Here is a 25,211-nt window from a genome sequence, read left to right as displayed (position 1 = left end):
CTTTTGATTTTAAGACTGAGCAAAAGAGACATTGGGATTCATTCACTAATATGTGTGTAGAAATGTTCTTATTTTGCGCACAAAATAAGTGCTCACACAAAATCATGTGCGCTCCGGCCAATTTTGTTCTCACTACTGTGCAAATGTTACTGAATCAGAATCATTCTAAATTGACAGGTGCGTGCCTGCTACCAATAATTAGCATACTACCACACCCCTATTTCTCTTCATAAGGAAAGCTCTGTTGGAGCAGTGCGGCAGTGGAGAGAGCTGTCACTCATTGCAAAGAGGACTGTGATGGTAAAAATGCAGAAAAACTTTACCGCTAGTGAAATGCAAGTAATAGTTTCAGAAGTAGAAGCCAGAAAAGGCAGATTTGGCTGGTAAACATGTCATTATGCATAAATGTTTGGAGCCCGATTGTGAATTCTTTATACAGCCTGCATACCTTTTGCACCCCTACCACGCAGTACATCCATGACAAAATAAAAAGTTGGTAAATGTGTAAATCTGTGGATGTGATCTAAATAAATCTCTACTACTGCGCCAGGTGCGCAATGTGTTTCAACTCTGTCCACAACAGGCCATGATGTACTGAAAGCACACCTCCCCTCCCTTTGCCACTACTGAACTTACAGGCTGTGAGGACACTGAACAGGCTGCTGGTTAACCAGTTGCATATATCACGGCCAAATTTGATGGGGGAAATTAATCAATGTCACATTCCAATATGGAAACTCCGATATATAAGCTATTGTCATCTAAAAGTGGGAACAAGACAATTTTAATATATTAATAACTTCATTACATTTATGATGATGATTTATGGATTACAACGTCTTAGCTATTAATTTAATGACTAGAAAATAGTGTATTATTAGCAATTTCACACTTTAAAATATTATACATTTAGGCCCAATCATTTTTAAAATAATTGCGTTTCTAATATACTGTTTACATTGAATAAATATTGACTATCATTTTTTAAGACCATGGGACGTTTATGATTTGTGCATACGCATGGTCTAAGGCAGTTCTAAATTTGTTTGCAGAATAAGAACAAATTCAGGTAAGAATATATTATGAATCCTGCATTTGTGCTTGAAACGTTCATACACATGGTTTAAGCACAGATTTGTGTGTATGCAGTGTTTCTGAATGAGGCCCATTTAGAATGGTTATTCTAAAATGTCCATTTAAGGGGACGTATCATGCACATTTCCATGTCTATATTTATATTCTGGGGCTGTAGTGGAACAAATTTGCATGATTTGCAGTAAAAAAAAAAACAAAAACAAAAAACAACTCCTTATTTATCTCATACTGGCCCTTAATGCAGCCCCTCAGTTCAGCCTCTGTCTGAAACAGGCTACTTTAGCTTCTGTCTCTTTAAGTCCCCCCTCCCAATGAGGCCACTTTGTTCTGATTGGTTAAATTCCGGAAGCTGCCTCTTGGCAGACTTATGCCAGCTTGGGAAGCTACGTAAAGAAACAGCAGTAGTAGGATTTCCCTTATTTACTTATTCTTTACTCAAAATGTCAGCATCTTAAATATATCTGTAGACACATGTTTGAGCCGAAATCCGATCTGAAATATGCGAGTGGACAATGTGAGCAACTCACTGAACAACCGTAGCAACAACATCTGTGAAGCAGACGGCCATTTGTGGGCATGGGCAAACAAACTGATGTCAGTTTGATGGGGAAGTAGAGGTAACTTTGCAAACAGAGCATTCAGATCAGGCTGAAGCCTAAGCTTTTGACTTTTAGGGAGCATTTTTACATACGCTCACCTCAAATTTTGGAACTTTGACTGTCTTTCTTCTGACATTATAACACTATATAAATGGCATTCACACAAAATCACACAAAACAAATTATGTCCCCAAGTTAAACTATTTTGAAATGTATTTGAAACAGCTCTCCAGACATATTAATTCACTAAAAATAACATACAGGCCACAGGTAAATCGACAGGAGGGTTATTTGTGAATAGAAGCAAGGAACAACAAAAAATTGAAGTCATTTTTCTCTCCTGGGGGTTTACATGTCCTTTGGTTTCTGTTCATCTGTTTCACAACCTCCATCAGAGCATGTTTGCATCCCTGGTTTAACTTGGCAGTCAGGAAAGACAGTTTGAGTACTCAAATGCTGTGCATCCAAAATGCCAAGTTTTTTGATCAAACACAGAATGCCCAGAGAAATTAAATCCCTTCAAAGGCTGCAGTTCATCAACTGGAAGTAACTCTGTAAGTTATGAAGTCAAAAGGCAGGCCAAACACTTTACATAATGAAAGAGATTGCACCCAAAAGACAGATTTCAGTGGTTTCATAATCGATAATGTCAATAGTCATTTCTACCTTAGTGCAGTACAGCTTTAATCTAGACTTTTATTTTCCCAATGTTCACTGTTATAATGATGAGCTAAGACAGCTTTCTGATTTAATCATCTGCTTTGCTTTACAGTTCAGTGTGCACTTCAAAGGTCAATCTGCTCGGACTAACCAGACTTAATGTCTGCCTGCTGTACTCAGTGGAAAAGCCAGTAAGCCTCAGAATCACAGGATCATTTGGGTCCAATGTGTAAATTTACCAAATCACAAATATAATGTGATATATTACTAAGAATCTACTGTGCAGAGAGAAGAATAACCTTTTTTATCCGGCATAGGTTGGAGAGTTTGCACTATAGGTACTATTTCACAATGCCTTAAAAGTTGAACAGAATATGTACTTTGTGCCAGCTTGTGTCTTAGATTTCCTAACTCGACTTTGAGCTACTTCAAATATTCTGTGAGTTTAGAGACAGACTGTGGTCTGTCTGCTGCTGTTAAACCTCACAGCCTTTTAGGGGAAAATGGATGAGACCTAGTGTTGCGCATTCTTAATGTGGAGTACAGAGGATTCGGCTTGCCTGAGACAAATCGTCCACAAACTGCATTTTGAATGGGAATTGTCCTGACCTGAGTCCATCTCCACGCTCAAACAAATATAATAACATAGAATGATATAAATATAAATAAATAAAATAGAATACATGCATCATGTAGCCTTTTGACACACACAAACAAGTTTCTCATATATTATTCACTGTACGAGATATTTAGGAAGATTTCATTTGCCTTGAGAGGCAGTTTAAGATGGATTAATTCCCTTGTAGCTTTTGAAAAATCTGATCAATATCTTGCTTCACTTACTTAACAAATAAGCAGAAGTTTTCCAGTCCCATACAATTCTCTAGAGGAAACTAATAGCCAGTTACATTTATTGAAACTCCCTGCAGTCACATAACTGTGAATAATCAACAATAGCCTCACAATATTCTTATAATGCTCACTGGGGGATGTCTTTATTATTTTACAAATAATGTCAACATTACTTTCCCATATTCAGACAGCGATGGGTATTGAAAAGAACTCTACCCATGAGGCCAATTTTTCAAGTAAGAAAAAGCTCTTCACATGCTGTCAGCCTATTTCCCTCAAGAGAAAGAAATCGGCATAACAAATAACATTGTGAGTACAATATGATACGAAATACTTTATTAATCCCCCAGAGGGGAAACTGAGTGCCGCCATACATATAGGACAGACAACTGGTAGGACAAGAGGAAAGAGGCATACACATCTCAAGGCAATACAAAATTAGGGGAGAGCACTGCACTAGTTTATGTTAGTGATTATATATGACATCAACATGTTCATGGACACCAACATTACCACAATCCTCAGTACAACCATTATCTTAGTCATCAACATTAGATCATTATCGTCATCATCAACAGCGACAGTCAATGACAATGTTGCCTGGATTGGGGCCTTTTAAAGATGGCACTGGTGTTCTCTTTCCAGTCCAGCCTATTATCCACAAGGACACCAAAGTACTTATAAGAAGAAACCACCTCAATGGCCTCATCTTTAATCAGGACAGGGGTCACTGCAGCCTTTTTTCTTTCTAAAATCAATGTTAAGCTCCTTTGTCTTATTTATAGTTAAAATTAAGTGGTTTTCATTACACCATTTGACAAAGCCATCTACCTCTTGTTGGTAAGCTAGGTGGTTGTCTTTGAGAATATAGCCAACGAATGGGGAATCATCAGAAATTTTTTGCAGGTGGAAGCCAGATGCCAGACTCAGCCAGCAGTCAGAGGTATATAAAGTGAATAAAAATGGGGACAAAACAGTACCTTGGGGCACGCCTGTGTTGGTAATAATGGTATCAGATACCTCACCTCCAAGCCTCACATACTGGGGTCTAGATATGAGGTCGTCCATAACTCATACAACCCATGGTGTTTTTTATATTAAAATAAATCCACTTATTGGCTAAAATGTGTGGCTGAATTGTGTTGAAAGCATTAGAGAAATCAAAAAACAAGATTCTTGCAGATGCACAGCTGACTGTAAGTGACTATAGACTCTGCCAAGCATCTAGAGTAGAGCATAATCCACTCGAACGCCCTTCCTATATACAAACTGGAGTGGATCTTGGTATGCAGAGACCTGCCCACTGAAATGCCCAAGTACAACTCTTTAGAAGCATGTCAGGAGCTGAGAGGTGAGAACTATAGGTCTGAGGTCTTTAAGTCCCCAAGCATTTGTTTGTTTTTTGGGGGGCACAGGCATAATGCATGAAGTTTTCCATCTCAGAGGGATCTTGGACTGGGAGAGAGAGAAAAAGAACTGGAGTGCATCACTGAGTTGGTCTGCACACACCTTAAGGGCAAGTGGCAAGGCCCCATCTGGGCCAGGTGCCATACTTGCCCTGAGCCTCCTCAGCTGGGAGCACACCTCATCGGAGGTGACTGTTACTGGGGGGCTGGGGTTATCATTAGACCCCCATAGGGAGAGACTGAAGCGGACTGATTCAAGCTCAGTTTGCCCTCAACTTTATAAATACAAATCAAAGACTGTACAGTATTTTTTTCATATATCCATCTCTCTCTCTCTCTCTCTCTCTCTCTCTCTCTCTCTCTCTCTCTCTCTCTATATATATATATATATATATATATATATATATGTATATATATATATTTGTCAGTGTTAGTACTTGTGTCTATAAGCATAGCTAATTCTCCCATCAATCCAGTGGGAAGTGCACATTGTCCCATTCAAAATGCTATGTGTTCTAAGTTAAAAGCAGTTGTTGTCGACTCAGATTGAACATTTCACACTAACCACCTCGGATGAGGAAGTCTGGTGATTCTTCAAACAAACATCCACCTCCCTACACTGAAAGTAAGCTTCATCTCACGAGTCAGCTGTGTTGTTTGAAAACACTTTAATGCAACAACAGGAATTCAGCCGCTGCAAGGCACACACATGCTATATTTGTCACCTCTGCATGTCAGGGAGACAGAAAGTGTAATCACACCTGATGAAAAAAACAAATTTGTACCTAGAAATCTGGCACTAAAACATATCGACAGACCTGAGCATTATTTTTGTGCACTCACACCTAAGGTCAGGCTAGAAAACCCATGCCAGAGTAGCATCTCTAATGTGGCATGCATTAAAGATACAAACTGAAATTCACTTACAATGGAGTGGAAAGAATAACATGAACCATTCACAGTGCCTATTAAAAATTTGATGCTTGAAGAAGTTTGAGCGGCAAGGAAAAGAAATGTGGATTTGATTAGCAGATGAGTTCATTGATGATAATACTTTCAGTTACACATAGTGGAAAACATTACACCTTTCAGGGCAAGAGAATACAGCATTCATCAGAGCTTACATTAACATTGTGATTCAGTAGCATGTTTTAAAGAAACATGTTTTCTTAAACCTTTAATCAATTCCACTCTGTTTCCATGTATTAGTCAAACTGGTGACATGTTTATAAAGTTTAGAAGTTATAAAGTTATAAAGTTTTCAACTGTTTTGCCAGCTATTCTCCAAAGAATATATTCAGTTTCAATATGCTTTGTAATTTATAACAATATTATTTTTTTTTTGCTGCAGCTATTACAAATATAATGCTGCTTTGGGTCACTCTATTAACTTTCTATCTATCGTACTATCATAATTAAGTATTCATTTAAGTCATATTATCTCTTTTTCACTTTTCTTACACCTTTTTTGCTTTTATCACAAGGAGGAAATAGTATGGAAGAAATGGGGTTAAGAATCACTATCAAATTAAAGAAAAATGTCCAAAAAAATTCACCAGGTTCATTTATTTTCTTTCTTTTGGGTTTTTAAAATGTGGTCCTTCTGTACATTTGCATATTGCGAATTTGATTTTGAAACTGTTAACCAATTGTTTTCTGAGGGAAAAACAAACTGAACTTGACTTGTCTTTTTTCACTGGTCTTTTACTTTTAGTACAACATTTTCATAGGGCCTCCTCAAAATCTTGGACTTGTCCCATTTACTGTATAACACTTATCCGTGTACTTTTTTTTATTTAATCAGCTGTAACATCCCACTTTTAATTTAATTATCCAGTGACATAATGTATTCTATTCAGTCAGTCATTCAGTAAATGGCAGAAGAAGAACAACAGGCACAGTTCAGTCTGTTCACACTTACTGGAGATGACTTCACATTTTATGTGGTCAGAGTCAAAGAGACTTTCTATGAGTCGCCTGTTAAAAAAAATACAACAAAGAGAGGCAGAGAGGCCAAACCTAACAGTACTGCAGTCTGTGGTTGAAGAAGCTCTTCCTGAGCCTCTCAGTGCTGGCCTGCTGTATCAAGCACCATCTTCCTGACCACAGCAGCGGAAAAATGCCGTTATCCCAGTGGTTTGGATCCTTAATTATTCTCCTAGCCTTATTCTTGCAGTGCCTGGTGTAAATATCCTTTAGGGTAGAGCCCCAGCTATTGTATGTTCAGCTGAATAAACCACTCTTTGCAGAGTCTTTCAGTCCTGTTCAGTGCTGTTTCCATACCAGACAGTGATGTTCCCCGTCAGGACACTCTCAATGGTGCAGGAGTAGAAATTCCTCAGTATTTGAGGGGATAACTGGAATTTCCTCAAGCATCTGAGGTAAAGAAGTATCTGCCTTGCCTTTCTCACCACTAGTCAGTATGCAGCACCCAGGTCAGAGGTCAGACCCTTGGTGATGTGGACACCAAGGTACCTGAAGCTGTCCACCCTCTCCACTGAGGACCCGTTGATATTAAGGGGGGGCATAATTCCTTCCCTGCTTCTTCCCAAAGTCCACTATCAGCACCTTAGTCTTGCTGACAATCAAGAGTAGTTTGTTGTCCTGACACTAGTGCATCAGGTCCTTTACTTCCTTCAGGTAGGCCTTTTCATTGTTATCTGTGATTAGGCCCACCACAGCTGTGTTGTCACTAAACTTGACAAATTTGACACTATTGGAGTTGAAAGTGTGTGTACAGAGAGTACAGCAAGGGGCTCAGAACACAGCTCTGTGGTGCTCCGGTTTTAAGGATGAGGCAGAAGAGATGTGTCCACCTACCCTCACCACCTGGGTTCTGCCCATCAGGAAGTCAAGGATCCACATGCACAGTGAGGCAATCCAAGGGCCTTGAGCTTTGTGACAAGTCTGGAGGGAACTATGGTGTTAAACACTGAACTGTAGTCAATGAACGGTTATCTCACATAGCTCCCTTTCTTGTCCAGGTGAGATAGGGTGGTGTGGAGGATGTGTGCTATGGCCTCTTCTGTTGATTGGTTGGGACGGTAGGCAAACTGTAGTGGGTCCAGTGTACAGGACCAGCTGTTCAAAGCACTTCATCACTACAGAGGTAAGTGCCACTGGACGGTAGTCATTCAAGTTTCTTGAGAACAGGACTGATGGTGGACTTCTCGAAGCAAGTTAGTATGACAGGCTGGGCCAGGGTTGAATATCATTATGAATACCAGCGCTAGTTGGTCAGCACATAGTTTGAGGACCTGCCCACTGATACCATCTGGTCTTGCTGCTTTGGTGTTCACACACTTGAATGCCCTCCTGACATCATGCTCAGAAAGGTTGTTTGGTGTGAAAGGTGCACCCACCCATAACCTCTGCTTCAGCTGTTTTTGCTTGCTGGTTGCTGATGGCCTAAAAATGAGCATAAAAGTTGTTTAGCTCACATGCTAGAGATGCATCAGCACTTGACAGGGGGGTGGTGCTTGTAATCTGTCATAGTTCTTAGACCTTGCCACATGCTTCTGTGATTGCCCTCCCGGAATTATAGTTCCACTTTCTTCCTGTAGTCCCTGTTTGCATTTTATTTAATTTTTATATTTCCACCGTCACATTAATTCTTATTCACCATAAAGCACACGACTCCTCCTTTTTTCTTGCCAGAGTCCTCTGTTCTGTCAGATCGGTACACAGAAAAAGAGTCATCTGGTCGAATGGCGCTGTCAGGTATTCCAGGATTTAGCCAAGTTTCGGGGAAACAAAGGACATTACACTTCCCGATATCTCATTGTAAACTGATGTGGGCACAGAGGTCATCCAGTTTATTATCCAACACCTGTACATTGGCTAGCAGGATGATTGGCAGAGAACATCCATGCAGTTGGGATTGCAGCCGGTGTTCAATCCCTCGACGTTTACCTCAGTGTTTCCTCCAGTGTTGAGATGGATGCAGAGATGGTCTTGCTTGTCTTTGTGGTTGTTTGATGTTTATCCCTCTACCTTTTGCTCTATGTTTCCCCTTTTAAATCCTTGTCAAGTCAGGAAGCAGAGTCAGTAGGAGAAGTTACAAAGTTATGAGTTGACCATTTTCCTATCCTGATGAGTGACACGTAGTCACATGTTATCATTGTCCAATATCATTCACAGAAAGTACAACTAATATTGCAAAAATAAATGCAAAGAGGATAAATTTGCATAGATTTTGCAGAGCTAACAGAGGGGCGACTGGATAGGTCCGCACCCTCTAGAATCCAGAGACCTCTTACAGTCGTGAAGTCTGGAAAGTACTGTAGCATGACATTGTTATGCTATCATTAAACATCTCACAGAAGGGGTTGGAGTGGTTGGCAAGTGACTTTGACATGGGAGACCCTTGTTCATCATTGTTCTCCTAACCTTATGCATCACCAGATCTTCCTGCAACCTTAACAAAGTAGTTTTCATTACCTAAATTTTTTGTCAGAATACCCATATGCTGATGAGAATAACTTTTTCACTCTACCTATTAACATTAAATATGATGCAGTCATTGTATCACTGGCTGCTCATTTCATCTGCCTGCTGATCCCCAAAGACCTGTTGTAATCTCTGGTTCTTTGTTAATATCTCAGCACAATCCTCCATCACTGAGGTAGGAGCGGTGCAGAGATGTTAAGAGAAAAGCTGAAGCTTCCTGTCTGGCCTGTGCAAGTTGGTGTGCGTGACTTGTGTGTTGGATGAACTTGAATTTTCCAATGCCAAGTCCTTGAAACTTTTGATGTTTCTTCAGCGATTGCTCTGATCGATACCACACTTTAACTTCACTGCATCCTCTTAACTGCTGGATTTCACATTTGCTGGATTCTTTCTAGTTATCTTGAGTTCTCTCTGGATTTTTCACTCCTGCTTTAATAGTCTCCCCAGTCAGTTCAACAATATGCATCTGCAAGCACACAGATGTTTATCCTCAGCTTGTCATCAGTATACCAGGGACCTGGTGCGCAGTAGTATTACCACAAAGCAGGATGAGTTCTCAGTTTTTGTGGTGTGATGTAACTTTGTTTTATTTCCCCTTATTTTTTAAATATCCACCTCCACAATGTCTGCTGCAACCCCAAATACAATGGATGTAAAAGATTTTTTTGTTGTTGTGGTCGTTGTGGTATTGAAAAATAACATTTTAAAAAATTCAACAGCTACATCTCGTTCCACAAACAGTGTCCCGGTTTCTCTGGATAACCCACAGAACACACTGTCAACAGTTTTCACAAAGACTATTTCTTTAGTAAAACTGAGTTTTTCAATAAAAATGGTTCACAGCGATGTGAGATGTTTTTGTAACTTCGTTAAACTGACACCTTAACAAAGTATGTACTGCACTTTTTGCATAACTGGTCCAATGTGGATAATGTTTTTTTGTAATGTGTTTCCAAAAAACCTGATCCCTAAGTAGTTACTGTACGGAAATGAGCATTCCTCATTTTTAAAAATTATTTCCATTTTTTAAATGAACTGCATTTAATGCGTTGCACCTCCATTAGTGAGCCCGTAGAGAGAGACACCTGTCCAGTGCTGCTTTTCTCTCCAATCTCTGTTTTCTAAAATTATTTGGCTTTAAGCTCTGTTAAGTTCTAATGATTTATTCTGGCATTTATTGTCACTGGTTTAGTTACAGTGCTGTTATGCAAGATGCTGCACTTGTAAGATGGTGCTTTCTTATCAAGCCAATTTCTTCCAATTTGTCAAATCATAAGAAAGCCTTTGGCAGTACCTGTTTCTGAGAGATTTTCACATGGATTCTGGCTCATAGCGCACCCGCAGTGCACATTCAGGAACACTGAAATGTTATTATTCCAGCTCTCCTTTTTATGTCATTTGTGACACAGCAGTCTATCATTTTACTGAGCGGAGATGTTAAGATATACACTAAATTGCATGTGACACTTTTGCCTGAAGTTAAATACATTATGTTTCTATCCTGATTGCAGCCTGATTGTTTTTGCTGTGTAGCAACCTATCTGTTTTTAAAAACATGGTTCTCTCTCTCAGTCTAGTTATACTTTGCTTATTTGTGGCTGTGTCAGTGCTGCTGCTTTGCCACAATCCTTTGATTTCAGATTTACACACATACTGTATGGTGCTTATGAAAAAATGGGGGAAAAGGGCTTACTCTGCATACATTTGTGAATTTATGTTCCTCTATCTCCAGTAATATATATATATTTTAAAAAAGGATAAAAACAGACTGAGTTAAATGGTTTGTGTGCTAGAAACCTATTCAGTATCATGGAGCATGGCCATGACACAGATAAACACTTTGCAAGACAGTTCCTGAGGGTTTGGGGTTTCTGTGTGTGGATTAAAACCACCAGCTGTAAATCCTTCACTCCATCCCTTCACCTGGCAAGCTTTTTATCACATTGCTGTATTGTGATTCCACCAATGTTGTCAATATGCTTTCTCTTTCAGCGGGAGGTCTGTGTTAGCCAAACCAAGACAAGCCCCAAAGCACATGCCTGAAGACAAAACAGCCATACATACTGGCAGCATTTATTATGCAATTGTCAGACACTGTTTGGAAGACAATCATTGTCTCTCCGCATTATGTTTTGAAACCAAGCAGCTTTCAGACAAGGGAGCAATCTACCCTAACTGCAGTAACAAAAAGAGATATTTTGTTTTGATAAAGGTGATAAAGTGCAGACCTCAGTATTGGAAAGATTTTACTTTTGGACCTTTTCTCTGATGTAACTCCAACTCTGCTTGCCCTCATGTATATGGTAATGAAGTCACTTTTCCGGTCATCACATGATACAGAACCATCTGTCTGCTCAGTGTGTCTCCAAGTTTGATGTTCACATCATGTACTGCCCATGCTTTTTTTTCTTTCCTGATGTCATCTCTCTTGTTCATAAGTTGTGTAAGTATTTTGTACCATACTATGATATATTTTTGTAATGTGGCATAATAATTAGTCCGTTAAAAAGTCAGTTATTCCCATTTTTAATGAAGTGGCTGCATGGTGAAAATCAATTTTGTGCAGACTTATGTCAAGAAATATCCCAGAGGATTGTCATCTAAAATAAATGACAAATGAAAAAAAGTATTCTTTTCCCATCTCACACATAACAGATAACATTTTGAATAATTTAATATATGTGGAGCCACATTTTAGAAGAATAATTTGCGCATACACAAGCAATTTATCCCAGCTGCACAAATGCACACATGCATGCATATGCTGCCACAGCATGTTTAGCATAAACTGGTATTCAGATGAACATGAATGAACACAAGCGACACATGCTGATGCTTACACAAACCAGAAGATGAATGACTTTGATAAATTTGTTTCAGTATGGCCAATCTCTCTGTGCATAGCAGCATAAAGGGCAGAAAAGTGACCCTTTGTCCCATCCCCCGAACACAACAATTGACTGTAATTTAATATGCAAATTGTCTGTACACAGAGGCCAAACAGATGATTTATTTACATAAAACATAATGTGTACAGATTAGATCACTATGTGAACAGCATTAAAACAAGCGTCTCTTTACCTAAGTGTCTCACCTTTAGCTGAACAAATTTTTAAACCTGATAAATTAACATTAGTAAACTCAGTAACATTACCAGTCCCATTGTTGTTGTTCCTGCTGTTTATACAGTAATGATGAGAGAGCTCCACTTTTTCCTTCCACACCTTCTTTCTTTGTGCCTGACAGAACATTATTTAAGTTGTTCCTTATCATAATGGACGTGATTTACTCAGCAGTTACGGTAGGTTTGCACATTTGCCTGAAACTAAGGTTATACTTCATGGCAGCTCCGTAATTGATTCTCTGTTAATTAGCGTGTAGAGCACACAGCATGAGGGTTATGTTTATTTTTGTGGTCAGGGTTTTGTGTTAGACTTGAACTCCTTAATAGTAACGTGATATGACAGCACATCAAATGGCTTTTTCCAGGAATAAAAAATGCTTAAAATGTACTGTGTAGAAAAATATGGGATTAAAGATTTAAAAGACTATATAAGCAAAAATACTTATACTCTTATTATTCTTGTGATGTATATTAAGATTTTGCTATTTTTAGTGTTTTTAATGTAATTTATTGAAAATTAATTATTAATGCTCCCACTGTGAAAACTCTATTAGTGATTTCATTGTGTTGCATTAGATATCTTCGGGCTAGTTGCTTAGCACTGTAGCACAATAATCATTGATTGTGCTTACTGAAGATTAATGTAATTTATAAATGAAGCTTTGTATTGGGTGTTGCACATTGTTAACACTGTAAACAATCTGTGACCTTTTAAAGGGAGGCAACAGAGGCAGAGAAAGAGGGTGACCTGAGGGGGGCAGCTAAAAGAAGAGCCTCTTTGCAAACCTGTTTTCAAAGTAGCAGCCAACCAACAGCTGAATCACCTCGCTGAAATATTCAGCAGCTGGTTCTTACACTCTTTGCTCCAATCAAAGTGTTTTTGACTCTGTAGCTGTTGTGTAAGAGTAACTTAACACCAGTTTAAAAAATCTTTCTGTTCTCCAGTTGTTGGAGTGTTGCAGTAATATAGAGGTGATCAAAGGTGGATAAGAGTTGACACTTTCAACCAGAAGATGTCAGTGAAACTGCCTTCCAACTTGGTGTTTAAAGGGACACATAATGCTTTTTTCTGGTTATTTATATACTGTTATGATGTTGGATATCTTCAATTGAATTCAAAATACTTGTCTCTTAAAGGGCAATTTGAGGCAAGCACGTTTGCAAACAAGAACACATATGCTATTCATTGACACATATTTAAAAAAAATCTAAAAAATACAAATATGACAATGTCAGAGAGAGTTTAAACACACTTGGGATTGATGGTCGTTACCAATCTATAGCTGGCCAGCAGTGTCTAACACCACAAGGCACAAAAGAGTCTAAGTGCTAATGCATAAAAGTGACCAGTCCTTTTACTGTGGCTGTCCACAAGTCTAATGGCCTCTGGAATAAAACCAAACTTCCTTCTGTTTGTTTTACATAAAGGCAATTTGTTAAACAGCCTACCCTGAATGCTTCGTTTGAGACATTTATTTCTATCTTACCAACAAGCTGGCGTCGACTCGTAGCACATGCACACGAACAGCCGGCCGTTGCATGGCCTTGGTTGCTAAGGTTGTTGCCAAGGGTTTTCTATGTGTTGTTTGCATTGTCCACTCTCATATTTTGGATCAGATTTTGGCTTGAACATGTACAGATGTATTTGAGAAGTTAAGAACGAGAAAAAGTAGTGAAATCCTACTACTATAGTTTGTTTTATGGTTTGTTGAGATAGCCTCTGCAGCTGGCGGATATCTGCCAAGGGGCAGCTTCAAAGAGCCGGCCATTCAGAACAGAGTGGGCTTATCAGTAGGGGGGGCTTAAAAAGACAGGAAATAAAATGGCCTGTTTTAGACAGAGGCTGGACTGAGGGGCTTTGTAAAGGGTATGAAATAAATAAGAAGTGTTTTGAATTGTAAATCATGCAACAATACTCCAGTAGAGCCCCAGATTAAAAATATAGACCTATTAATGTGCATAATATATCCCCTCTAAGTTGCCCTTTAGAGTTGGAGGTAAGCATGTGATTTGTCCTCAGCAGAAAAATAAAAGCATCAGTCATTTGCTCAATGGTTTAACATGACCTGTTTACAAATTCAATACAAGCAACCTCATGCGAATAATGACTGTTCTTACTCAGAAACTCAGACAGTGGAGGTAGAATGACACTTTAATAGCACCACATGACTTCTTGGGTGGGAAGCTGGCTGTGTCTGACTTTGACGCCGGTGACTGTGCTTTGCACCCTGTTTTTATTGACAGTCAATATTGGTTTCCTGTTACCATGACCACTATCATTTCCTAACCTTAGCCAAGTAGTTTTAATAGCCTAAACTTGACATAAACAGAGGTTACAAATCAGAAAATGCTATATTGGTCCTAATATAAGATGACTTTGACTATAAGACAGTCTTCTGGGGGAGGGCATTCCATGGAGACTTTTTGACGGTAAGAAACATAAAACAAGACAGTTAGGGTGGATATGAAAAATACAACAACTCTAAATTTTTAATTAAAGTTCTTTGTGGTACTTACACATTTCAAACTATAGCCTATTGTTTTTTTTTGTAATCTAGTTTTATAATCTAAAGAGAATCTGCATTGACCTTTTTTTTTATTGATCTGCTTCTGAAAATGTCTGCTCATATCTTCATTTGATGTATTTGAGCTGGTTAGAGGCAAGCACTAACTTGCAGGTAAATTAAGACGGGCAGATCGAATGGACTTCTCACATATTTCAGTGGACACATTGCTACTCATCCCTAATTAAAATGTAACCTTGGGGGGTTTTTTTATACTAATTAAATCAACCTGAATGACTTTTCCTCCCTGCACTTCAGACAGAATTTACTGGAGGGTCAGATAAATTGTTCATCAAGCCAAATATGTTGTAACAGAATACTTGGTAAGACGTGGATAAAGTGTTTGCAGATAGGAATTGTCTTGACATTTACCATCATTAATTCTGATTTTTTATTTTTTTTTTTTCACTTTCATCTCCCAGACTTCTACATTTCTGGCAAAGATAGGGCCCCTGCCAAACTGATTAACCTTACAAACAAGGCATGTCTGGCTTTTGAAGTCACACTTTTTTAATACTTACCTGTAGCTGTCATCTAAGCATGCCAAATCCCAACGTTGCCTGCTACAGCTTTAGTGACACTGACACCAGAAGCAGATCTGGATGCACTGTAGATTATGTTTGTCCTTGCTCCTGTAAAAGCTTATAAGAGTGTACAGTTTAACTTACAGTATTTGCCTGAGGTGATAGCTGTTATTTAGTTATGGCGTACATATTCTGAACTCTGTATAAGAACAGACTTAAAGTTTAGATGCCGTTTTTTTGCTTCTTCTGTGAATGCTTTTTTTTTTTTAATATGGAGAGTCAGCAATTTATACAGTTCAGTTTAAGTGTTATCTTCTTCATTTTGTCCATTCAATCCATTTCAGATTGGCAATATGGCCTGATCAGTCTCTGCGTGTGCTTTGTCTCTTTTCTTCTCAGAGAAACACATTCAGCCTCTGTAAATAAGGCGGCAGATGTTACAAAAGCAGGATTATTAGGAGGGAGGGAGGGGTGAGATGGTGGGAGGGGAGGAGGGAGGGTCATCTTTCAAAACAGACTTCCTTGGTTGAGAATTATGAAGGGCAGCTAAATGAATAGACAAAATGAAGAATAGATGGATGGTGGAAGAAGTGGTAGACTAAAAGACCTTTTCTTTCCCTTGTGCTGTCAGCAGGGCCAAACTGAGATTGACATATATGACCAAGCAGTTGGCAGGGCAGTGGAGTGAGGAAGCTGCTGGCATGAGAACCTCAAACACAGACAGACATTTCTCTGTGTGCCATGGAGAGGGCTCTGATGTATAGCGGTGATGACAAGAGTGTCTGTTGCCTTGCCCACAAAACTATGAGAAAATGATTACTCTTTTATCTTGTGTTCTGTCATCGGCTTATTCTCTCTCCTCTTCCTCCGTCGCTAACAATCCCATCTTCTGCTGACCTTTAATCTCCTTTTATTTTTCCGCCATCTTCCTAATTTTCCATTTCCTGTTGACAGCTTTGTTCATTCACCTCTGCAGATTGAGTCAGGCATTGCCTTCTTTTTGTCTTTGTGTCATGTTCATATATTTAACGGATTGAAGCAGTGACCAGAGGTGACAACATAATTACAAAATCCTTTGGGGATTGTATTACTTACCCTCCTTAAAAGAGATTGGCTGCCCTCTTTTAATGTAGCGTTTCCACATGAAAGTGCAGCTTTTATCGCTCCTGACCACTTTTCCCTCCACATCATTCCCTTCTGGATTCTGTCCCCATTCCTGTCATCATTCCCTTACCGTCTACTTTTTGCCCTTGTTCCCTCACTAAAAAAACACATTTAAATGCAAACAAGGAAAATCTGCCTAGCATGTCCTCCCACAGGAAAGACATTAAAAAAAAGCAAATGAGAGGAAAATCATTGCAATCTCTTCCCCTTGGGCATCGCTTACAAACGTGGAGGGAAAATGCACAAAATCACTTTTGGTTCTAATATTGTATATTACGGTAATCATTCACGCATTGCTTTGACAAAGAAGATTATGTCTCAGTCAACATTTCCATTATGCAATTATGTATATGTGAATACCCCCGTGAAGAGCTGTCCAAACTGCAGTCTTGAGAACATCCAATCCGCCCATTAGACATAAAAGGAAAAAATAAAAAAACAAGCAGCAGTGCAAAAAATACTACTAAACTACTACTAAAAATACTGTGCATTTTGTTTGTTCATTTCCCCTTCGATTGCTGCAGCTAAATAGGTTGCAACACTTCAAAATTTGTGTATGCTTTCATCTCGAAAGTCAAAAAAATTCAAGGTCTCTGAGCAGTTGGTTGTTCAAATTACACCCCATTCCCAGGGGTTTGCAGGTAAATAAAGTTGCAGTGTAGTTTACATTGCTCCGTGTAGGTCAAAACCCTGAAACAAGATTACCACATTTAAGCTTAGACTCTCATTTATGAATAATTATGAAATGTGGTCATCATCATAATCCACAGCTTAGTGAACAGATGGTTCAAAAAAAATTCTCACAGGTGTGTCACTGTGCATCTGTGTTTGCTCCACCACATGTGAGGCACTTGTTTGCTGCTTTGCCGAACGCTCCCTGTCAGGCTGGTGGCTTAAAAATGAAGCAGCCGGCTACACTGCTCTCACGTACAGACCCAGATTTCCTGGGTCCACGCCAAAGCAGCGCATGTGTAGCGGTGGCAGGTTTATGCAGTCCTCATGCATTAACAACATTGATTGGTTAGAGAAGTCATAAACAGCTACAGAATCTATCACAAAAAAGGATTCCCCTTCTCATTTTTGTTGATAATTGCATCACCATCTGCTTTGTTTTTTCTACTTTATAGCAGAACGATAATGTGTCCATTAGTTCTTTGTTTGAATAAAAGAAAAAAAAAAATCATATATCACTTCTTTTCCTATTTAACAGTCTGTTACACCATCACATCTCATAATATTCCCTCAGTTGTACAAATGTAACATCATGTATAACTACTTTTCTGCTCATTACCTCTCAAACAAACTAAACCACTTTACTCACACATTCATGAATAAACATTAACACACTTCAGTATATTTCTCGGTGAAACAATACTCAACATATACAATGTAACAAACATTTTAACTGGCATAACTACATCAAATCTGGTTTAATGCACACTTATGCCTGAGCAAGAGCTTCATAACAGCTGTACAGCTATACAGGGGTTTATGTAATGCTTGTTATTTCACACGTAGTGTGATGCCATCACAGTGCAATGGAACAGTGGGTCATTTTATGGTCATTTTATTTCAGACATTACACAGTTTAGATGTTGTGGTGGTGACCTTTTTAAAAGAAAACATGACTTTGACAGCTGTATGATAATTGTGTGAATACTTAAAAACTTTAGTACACTATCCACTATCACATTTCCAAGTATGCGGCACTCTTTGTTGTGTTGGAGGTGACCCAGTTCAAAATTTAAATGGAAAGTGAAATTCCCATAATTATCAGAAAACCTTTGTTCACAGTACTTTGTGAATGTGCAGAAATCTTTTTTGTTTTGTGGAGAAAAATGTTTCAAGTCATGAGCTGTGAACTGATCAGAAGTCAACACAAAAGAAACTTTCACCAACATTTCTAGAATTTTTTTTGTTCTGTGCCTGCCTTTGTACATTAATTTTGACTACATAATTGCGGATTCTTTCTTGTCGACTCATAAACTTAAGAGAACCATTTTAAAAGTTTTACTGTCTAATTTCAACTAAATGCCGCAATGACCACAAATAAAATTGATCTCATTCTCTGTGCAATGAGCAGGCTGCTCATTGCACAGCATTATTCAAAAAAGCCATATATTAGCAAGCACAGTTGTTGGAGCATTCATTTTAGGAAGCTCATATAAAAATGTAATGGTTAAGGATCCAAAATTTGAGCAGTAATTATTAACAAGCTCTATTGCCCAGGTGCTTGCTCAAACTGACATTGCCTTAACAGTGCATGAAGGCATATTTGCATGGAAAAAAGCTTGTGAAAGCAAGCAAAAATTTATGCTGCTCGAAGATAAGTAAGACAATTACAAGAAACACTATGTTTTGGATGATCATTAACATGAAAATAACAGTATTACAGAACAGAATTAAAGTGAGTTAAAGTTTGAGTTTGAGTCTGAAAAGTCGTCCCTGTGAAGACTGCTGTAGCCTCAAGGTGAGATCATATGACAAGCAGGCTGATGTTTTTTTGTTTTTTTTTTCTTTTTTGCCTTCTGTCTGTTTATTGTACACTTCTGTGTGCTCAGGTTTATGTGTACCTCTGTGTTTGTTCCATGCTTTACATTTTCTTTCTTCACTGCCTAATTTATTTATTGAAGTGGAACATGCATGCCCACACACACTCAAAGCAGTTAGTAATGACCATTAATCTATCCAGTCTGAAAAGATAATTTCTGCTTTATCATTTTTGAAGAGCCCTTTAATGAAAAGACCCACGCTTAGGTTTTTAAAAAGATACAGAACGACAGAACGTCATCCTTCTTGTCAGTGAACAGTATGGTCTTTTTCTTCGCGGCACAGATCCAATTTATATTCAAATACTCCAGAAAGAATGAACAGCATTGGAGTATGAAGTCTTATCAGTCTATAACTGAAGTTGCCATACTGAATTTGCTTTAACCTGCACATTAAGTAATTGTCCAGCCTTTTTCTTCTTATCAGCATATATGTTTGTTGGTTGTGACTGATACAATGATATACTGAGTTCAGTCATGACCAGTCAGATCTACTCTATTCCTTGCTATCATAAGCAGACCATTTGTGTCATAGCACTCTGACACTTAAATGATGGAAGAGTCAAGAAAGTGATTTCCCCACCAAACCAAGAGAAAACTGTTGTCCTTGTACAGGAGGTGAAGAATTGCTGGCTTTATGCATCATGGTGCACAGTGACAGTTCTAGGTTGACAGCCACACACCAAAGCCACATTTGCACATACTGTAGTTACAAAAAGAAATGTGAGTAAGCTGCTCATGCTTGGTATAACTATAAAGCTCAGGTGCACTTTGCACCACGCATTTTTGACATGGTTTGAGCAGATGGATTATACAAGACATGACAAGTACCCCCAATCCCTTTAAGAGATGGCTGGAAATATGACACACAGGCAATTTTCCCTCCTCAACCTTTTCCTCCACCAAGACCTGGGGCCCCTACAGTACTTCATGTCCTTCCTTATGAATAGACGGTGCTAGACACTGCCAATGCTCTGCACTATTATATCTGGAAATATACCTGAAATGTGGTGGAACGGATTATTTTTAGCAAATAGTTATATTGTTAGATTTGGGGGAAAGTGCTCTGCTCTTTTAGGGAGCATTCAAAAAATCTGAGGAGGAATAAGGGTTCTGCTGGGAGAACTAATCCCCCCCAACAAATATACATAGACAGTTCAGGGTTTGGCATTGAGTGTATCAGCAGAGTGAGAAGTGTCAGTATATAATGGCTACTCTGTACACCTATATGAATACAATTAGATATTAGCTTGTGTCCAAACCAATGTGAGGCAGCTGATCCATGCGACGCACCAACTGGATAGTGTGAACCACAGACCACTCTTTAGATGTGGCTAGGGGTCTGTTAGATGAAAAAGCACCTGCATGCCCCAGTGTCACTGAAGCTGTCCACACGCTTGTCCTGCTACTCTGTCAAAACACAGCGAATCTGTCATTTCTGATAAAACTTTATCGGGAATGAGGCAACCTACTGTGGGGCAGAGGCTAGAAACCTTTGGTATGTAATTTCAGCCCTCTCTGCCAACAGTCTTGCTAAACTGGAATTGCTGAAATAGAATCCCAGCATATTAAAAATTGCAGTAATCCAGTATTTTACTCAATTAAAGTGATTATAAGACATAATGTAATGTAAACTGCATTTTCTTTACTCACATAAGGTCATTTTCCAAGTAAGAGATGTGTAGCAATCCAATTTTAGTGGCAATTGTTGATGCAATTTATAAAAATGTGCACAACTATAACACTGTACTGTAGCAAGATGACAAGCTCTGACGTTGTAACATAATGTCAGCCTCAAAGAGCACATACAATGGAAAATGAAAGCATTGATCAAAACACATGAGCACTTTAAATGTAACATCATCAAAAGTGGATGTACACTACTCATGAGCCATCAGGGTTGGATGTGTTTATTCTGATTGGCTGGGCACACGCAGGCAAATTGCATTATGCCGAGGTGAGAAAATGATGGGTCAAACCATCAGAGCCACATTACAGGATGAATCTAAATGGAACGGCATAATAAGGGTATTGGCATAATACAACATCTCACATTATAGAGAGAGCAAGTTAATGTAAATACATTTAAGAAAACTAAGGCTGTCTCTTTTTGTCTCCTTCTCCAGGTAATGTGTTTGTGGTGAGTTTGGCATTTGCTGACCTTGTGGTAGCGTTCTACCCCTACCCGCTGGTTCTGTATGCTCTTTTCCATGATGGATGGGCACTAGGAAACACACAATGCATGGTAAGACGACATCAGCTACAGTATGTCTCAGTTTACTACCAGTGTACTACCAGTAACCTCACACCCAACACAGTCTGACACAAACACTTGCATTCTCTTTTTTTATCTCTTCAGGTCAGTGGTTTCCTCATGGGGCTGAGTGTCATCGGCTCCATTTTCAACATCACTGGGATTGCAGTAAACAGATACTGCTACATCTGTCATTCATTCTCCTACAGTCGGCTGTACAGCTATCGCAACACTCTGATCTTTGTTGCCTTAATTTGGCTGCTCACAGTAGTTGCCATTGTTCCGAATTTCTTCGTCGGTTCCCTGCGCTACGACCCACGGGTCTACTCCTGTACCTTCGCCCAGAATGTCAGTAGTTCCTACACGGTGGCTGTAGTGGTGGTTCACTTCCTGGTTCCCATCGCAGTGGTTACCTTCTGTTATCTACGGATTTGGGTACTTGTGATTCAGGTCAGGCTTCTAATTCTCTACGTGGTTATTTATGTCTTTACTGGCACACAAAAGGTATAAAAAGGCCAAAGCAAATAAACCTATAAATATGCCATTAGCTGTAAATAATGCAGGCACCCAATGGGCCAAACAATAACAAGATTCATCAGTCCTCCAGGAGCCATCCAAAATGGACCTGTAATGCAGAAAATATGGTCTCTCTGACTTTAGAAGTTTTGACCTTTAATTATTGGCCCTTTACTGGAAGAGTCAGTGTAATTTCTTTAAATGTCAGAATACTGACAAAATACATCAAACAATTTAAATACTTCCTGACATACAACATTTGAGTTGAGCATTTTGATCTTTAACTACTAGTAAGTGTGGATTTTTTTTTTTAAAAAACTGCAAAGATTTGGCAAAGTAAGTGCCTGTGATTTCAGCTAAGACACCATGTTTGACAGGCAGGTAGATGGACCAGATCCCTGGAATAGTTGTGCATGTGAATATATGGGTGTGTTTCTGTGTAATGTGTGGGTGTCAATGCATGTGTGGGTTTCTGTCTGTTTGTGAAATAGAGAGGCGGAAAGGGACAAAAAGTCTAATTTTTTATCTTATGTGGTTTCGTCATGTCTAGGTGCGTCGTAAAGTGAAGACTGAGGAGAGCCCTCGCCTCAGACCCAGCGACTTGCGGAATTTTATCACCATGTTTGTGGTCTTTGTGCTGTTTGCCATCTGCTGGGCTCCTCTTAACCTGATTGGCTTGGCGGTAGCCATAGATCCGTCCCGCGTGGCTCCCCGTATCCCCGAGTGGCTTTTTGTGGTCAGCTACTTCATGGCCTATTTCAACAGTTGTCTGAACGCCATCATCTATGGCTTACTCAACAGGAATTTTAGGAACGAGTACAAACGCATTGTCACCTCTGTTTGGGTGACTCGGCTTTTTGTGACAGAGACTTCGCGGGCCGCCACGGACGGCAGGAGCATGCGGAGCAAGCAATCGCCACCTCTCAACAACAATGAGTCAGTAAGAGATCGCATAAACAAAGAATGAAATTCTCAACTTTGAAATCTGGATCCACAAGCCTGTTAAATGATAATTCCTGTATTTTTATGTGACATCCAGATAGTTGTGCAGCTAAAGAGTATCAAGTAACAGATGAAACTGGAATACATGGCTTGGTGGTTTTCTATTGGCTGACATCTGTCAGTTTAGGGAGCATGTGAAGATGTTTACATCTGTGGATATGTTTTTGTAATTTTGGGCAAAGTTGTGAAGAATTACGTATGATTTTATTGAAAGTTTATTGTTTGGATGATTAACTCAACAACTGTAGTGCTAAACAAGGATGATTTTGCAAGTTTTCTCTGTGACCCATTAAGCAGAAAAAAAATTTAAGAGACGTTATTATGTCCTGGGAGAACTGAGCCATGGATCGCAGTTTCATGTTGTTCTCATGACTACTCTAAAAATAATCTAAATGGTACATTAATATTACATTACAAATGTAATATCCTTTAATGTCTGCTGCTGTAGACTCTTAGACATATTTCACAAAACTGGGTAACCACTGATAAACATGCACCTCTCTTTAGTAACTTCAAAAGCCTCAAATAGTAAAATGCGCCTCACACCTGAATGCCAGATTAGTAAAAAAAGAAAAAAAAAGGAGATGTCATTCTGTCAGTATAAAATCAATCTGACAAGGTTTGATGTTTTGACATTGATGTGGTCAGAATTGCACACTATGCCTAAATGTGGCAGTAGCATTATACCCCATGCTGCCTGGTCTGACCCTGCACTGCACTGCGAAGAACAAGACACAGAAACTTAGTAATAAACATAATAAAAATGAAATGTATTCAGGAAAATCACTTAGTAATGGCTGATACAAAGCAAGTCATGACCAAAACTAGCACCAAACCATTTAAGATGTGTCAACAAACATGGCTGTTTTAAATTTTGATGGTGCATGTGATGTAGCAGGTGGAGGACACCTACGTACATATCTACTATTGCTGCTTCACCCATCATTCTGCATATCACCCGTACTTTACAGCTGCTGCAGTTTGACCATGCTGTAACTTTATTGCAATACCAATTCATACAACAGGCCAGTGTAGGCTACATTTAAAGCCATCCTTTATATAATCTTTGAAATAGAAAATGTTTTCTTAGTGTACAATGAGCAAAACAATGCAAGGAATAATTACTGTTGTGCCAGTTTCCTGGAATAAGGCTAAACATGAATTTGATACTGCAACAGAAATTATTCTTTGAAATTTTGAATGTTTTTTTTTGTCCCCCCAAAATTTCAATTATTTCATTCTGCACTTAACAGTTTAATATCAAAAAATTACTACAATATCATTGTCAGTGAGATACCACATATAGTGCTGTCTTTATTTTGCTAATTTTCTACAATAGAGTTGCAGCATGAGATTTATGCATAGCATAAACAATCTCAACATACCACATTTGCACCTTTTATCAAACATGTAACAACAGTATAGGATATCTGTTTTATGGTTACACCTTTTAAAAATACAACATATAAAATACAATGTATGAACAATATATAAAAACATATTCTGTAAATTATAACAATGTGTTGCCAAAAATATAAAACAGTGGAGTCAGGGCTACCAAAAGAAAACAAAATCTAAACCCACTTCAGGTAGTACTAACCTGACACGCCAGATGATTTGTTACAAGAACCATCTGAGAAGTCGTCCTTGGAAACTGTTTGGTAAAGGGCAGGCACTTTCAAAAAGTACTTGGCAGGTGACTAGATGAACCACCTGTCTGTCACTGTCTATCACCGTCTTAACTTGCGAGGCAGCTGGATTTGCAACGCTGATTTGATTATGACTGGTGGTTCGGACACAAGCGCATAACTTGAAGCCTGACAAGATGGATTCTTGCGTGATCTTTTGATGTCGTGATCTTGCTGATCCAGCTGCCTCACAAGGTAAAGGCAGTACAGTCTGATTTAGAGAGCAACCACAGTGCAGGAAAGTATGACAGAGGCATTTCACAAATGGAGAGCACAACCTCATACATTTATGTCAACATATTAACAAAATCATGCAGTAAGTTTGTCAAGTTCAACAGCATGGATGATTCTTTATTCACACTTTGCTATGCAATTCGGAACACAGTGATCGTCTGCTCACATCACGACACAAGACATCTGACATCAGTTGCACCTAAAAAGTCATATACAGTTAATTGTGTAGCTGAGATGGTCACTTACCTTTAACAAGATGTCACAAACTCTTACGTATTTACTGTAAATGATGCTGCTCTCCAGATCGCACAATGACAAAAGGACTAAGATACACAAGCAGTTCAGGGTGTTTGTTCTCCTGCCTCACATGTTAAAACACCTTCAACCCCTATAGAAAGACTAAGTGGATGAATACATTTACTGAATGTGCAGCAAACGATATAGAATGGACACAAGTTCCTCTGCCTCCTACATCAGATGCAGTAGTTATTTTTCAAATATCCAATGTACGGTAGTCTTATGCAGTGGCAA

At 38.9% G+C, this 25,211-nt stretch overlaps 1 protein-coding gene across 1 annotated transcript in view; it reads left to right on the top strand.

The window, feature by feature from the left end:
- Positions 1 to 24,137, top strand: part of mtnr1bb (melatonin receptor 1Bb) — a 42,469-nt gene extending 18,332 nt beyond the window's left edge. The window contains exons 2-4 of the mRNA XM_044369584.1: positions 21,113 to 21,231; positions 21,346 to 21,690; positions 22,307 to 24,137. Coding sequence (XP_044225519.1) covers positions 21,113 to 21,231; positions 21,346 to 21,690; positions 22,307 to 22,723 — 881 coding nt within the window. The 3' untranslated portion in view covers positions 22,724 to 24,137. The remainder of the gene's footprint in view (positions 1 to 21,112; positions 21,232 to 21,345; positions 21,691 to 22,306) is intronic.
- Positions 24,138 to 25,211: the final 1,074 nt, after the last annotated feature.

Source organism: Thunnus albacares, chromosome 13 (assembly GCF_914725855.1).
Source record: "Thunnus albacares chromosome 13, fThuAlb1.1, whole genome shotgun sequence".
In the NCBI taxonomy this organism is placed as follows: Eukaryota; Metazoa; Chordata; class Actinopteri; order Scombriformes; family Scombridae; genus Thunnus; species Thunnus albacares.
The sequence above is the reverse complement of the archived record's forward strand: the minus strand, read 5'-3'. Positions and strand labels throughout refer to the sequence as shown.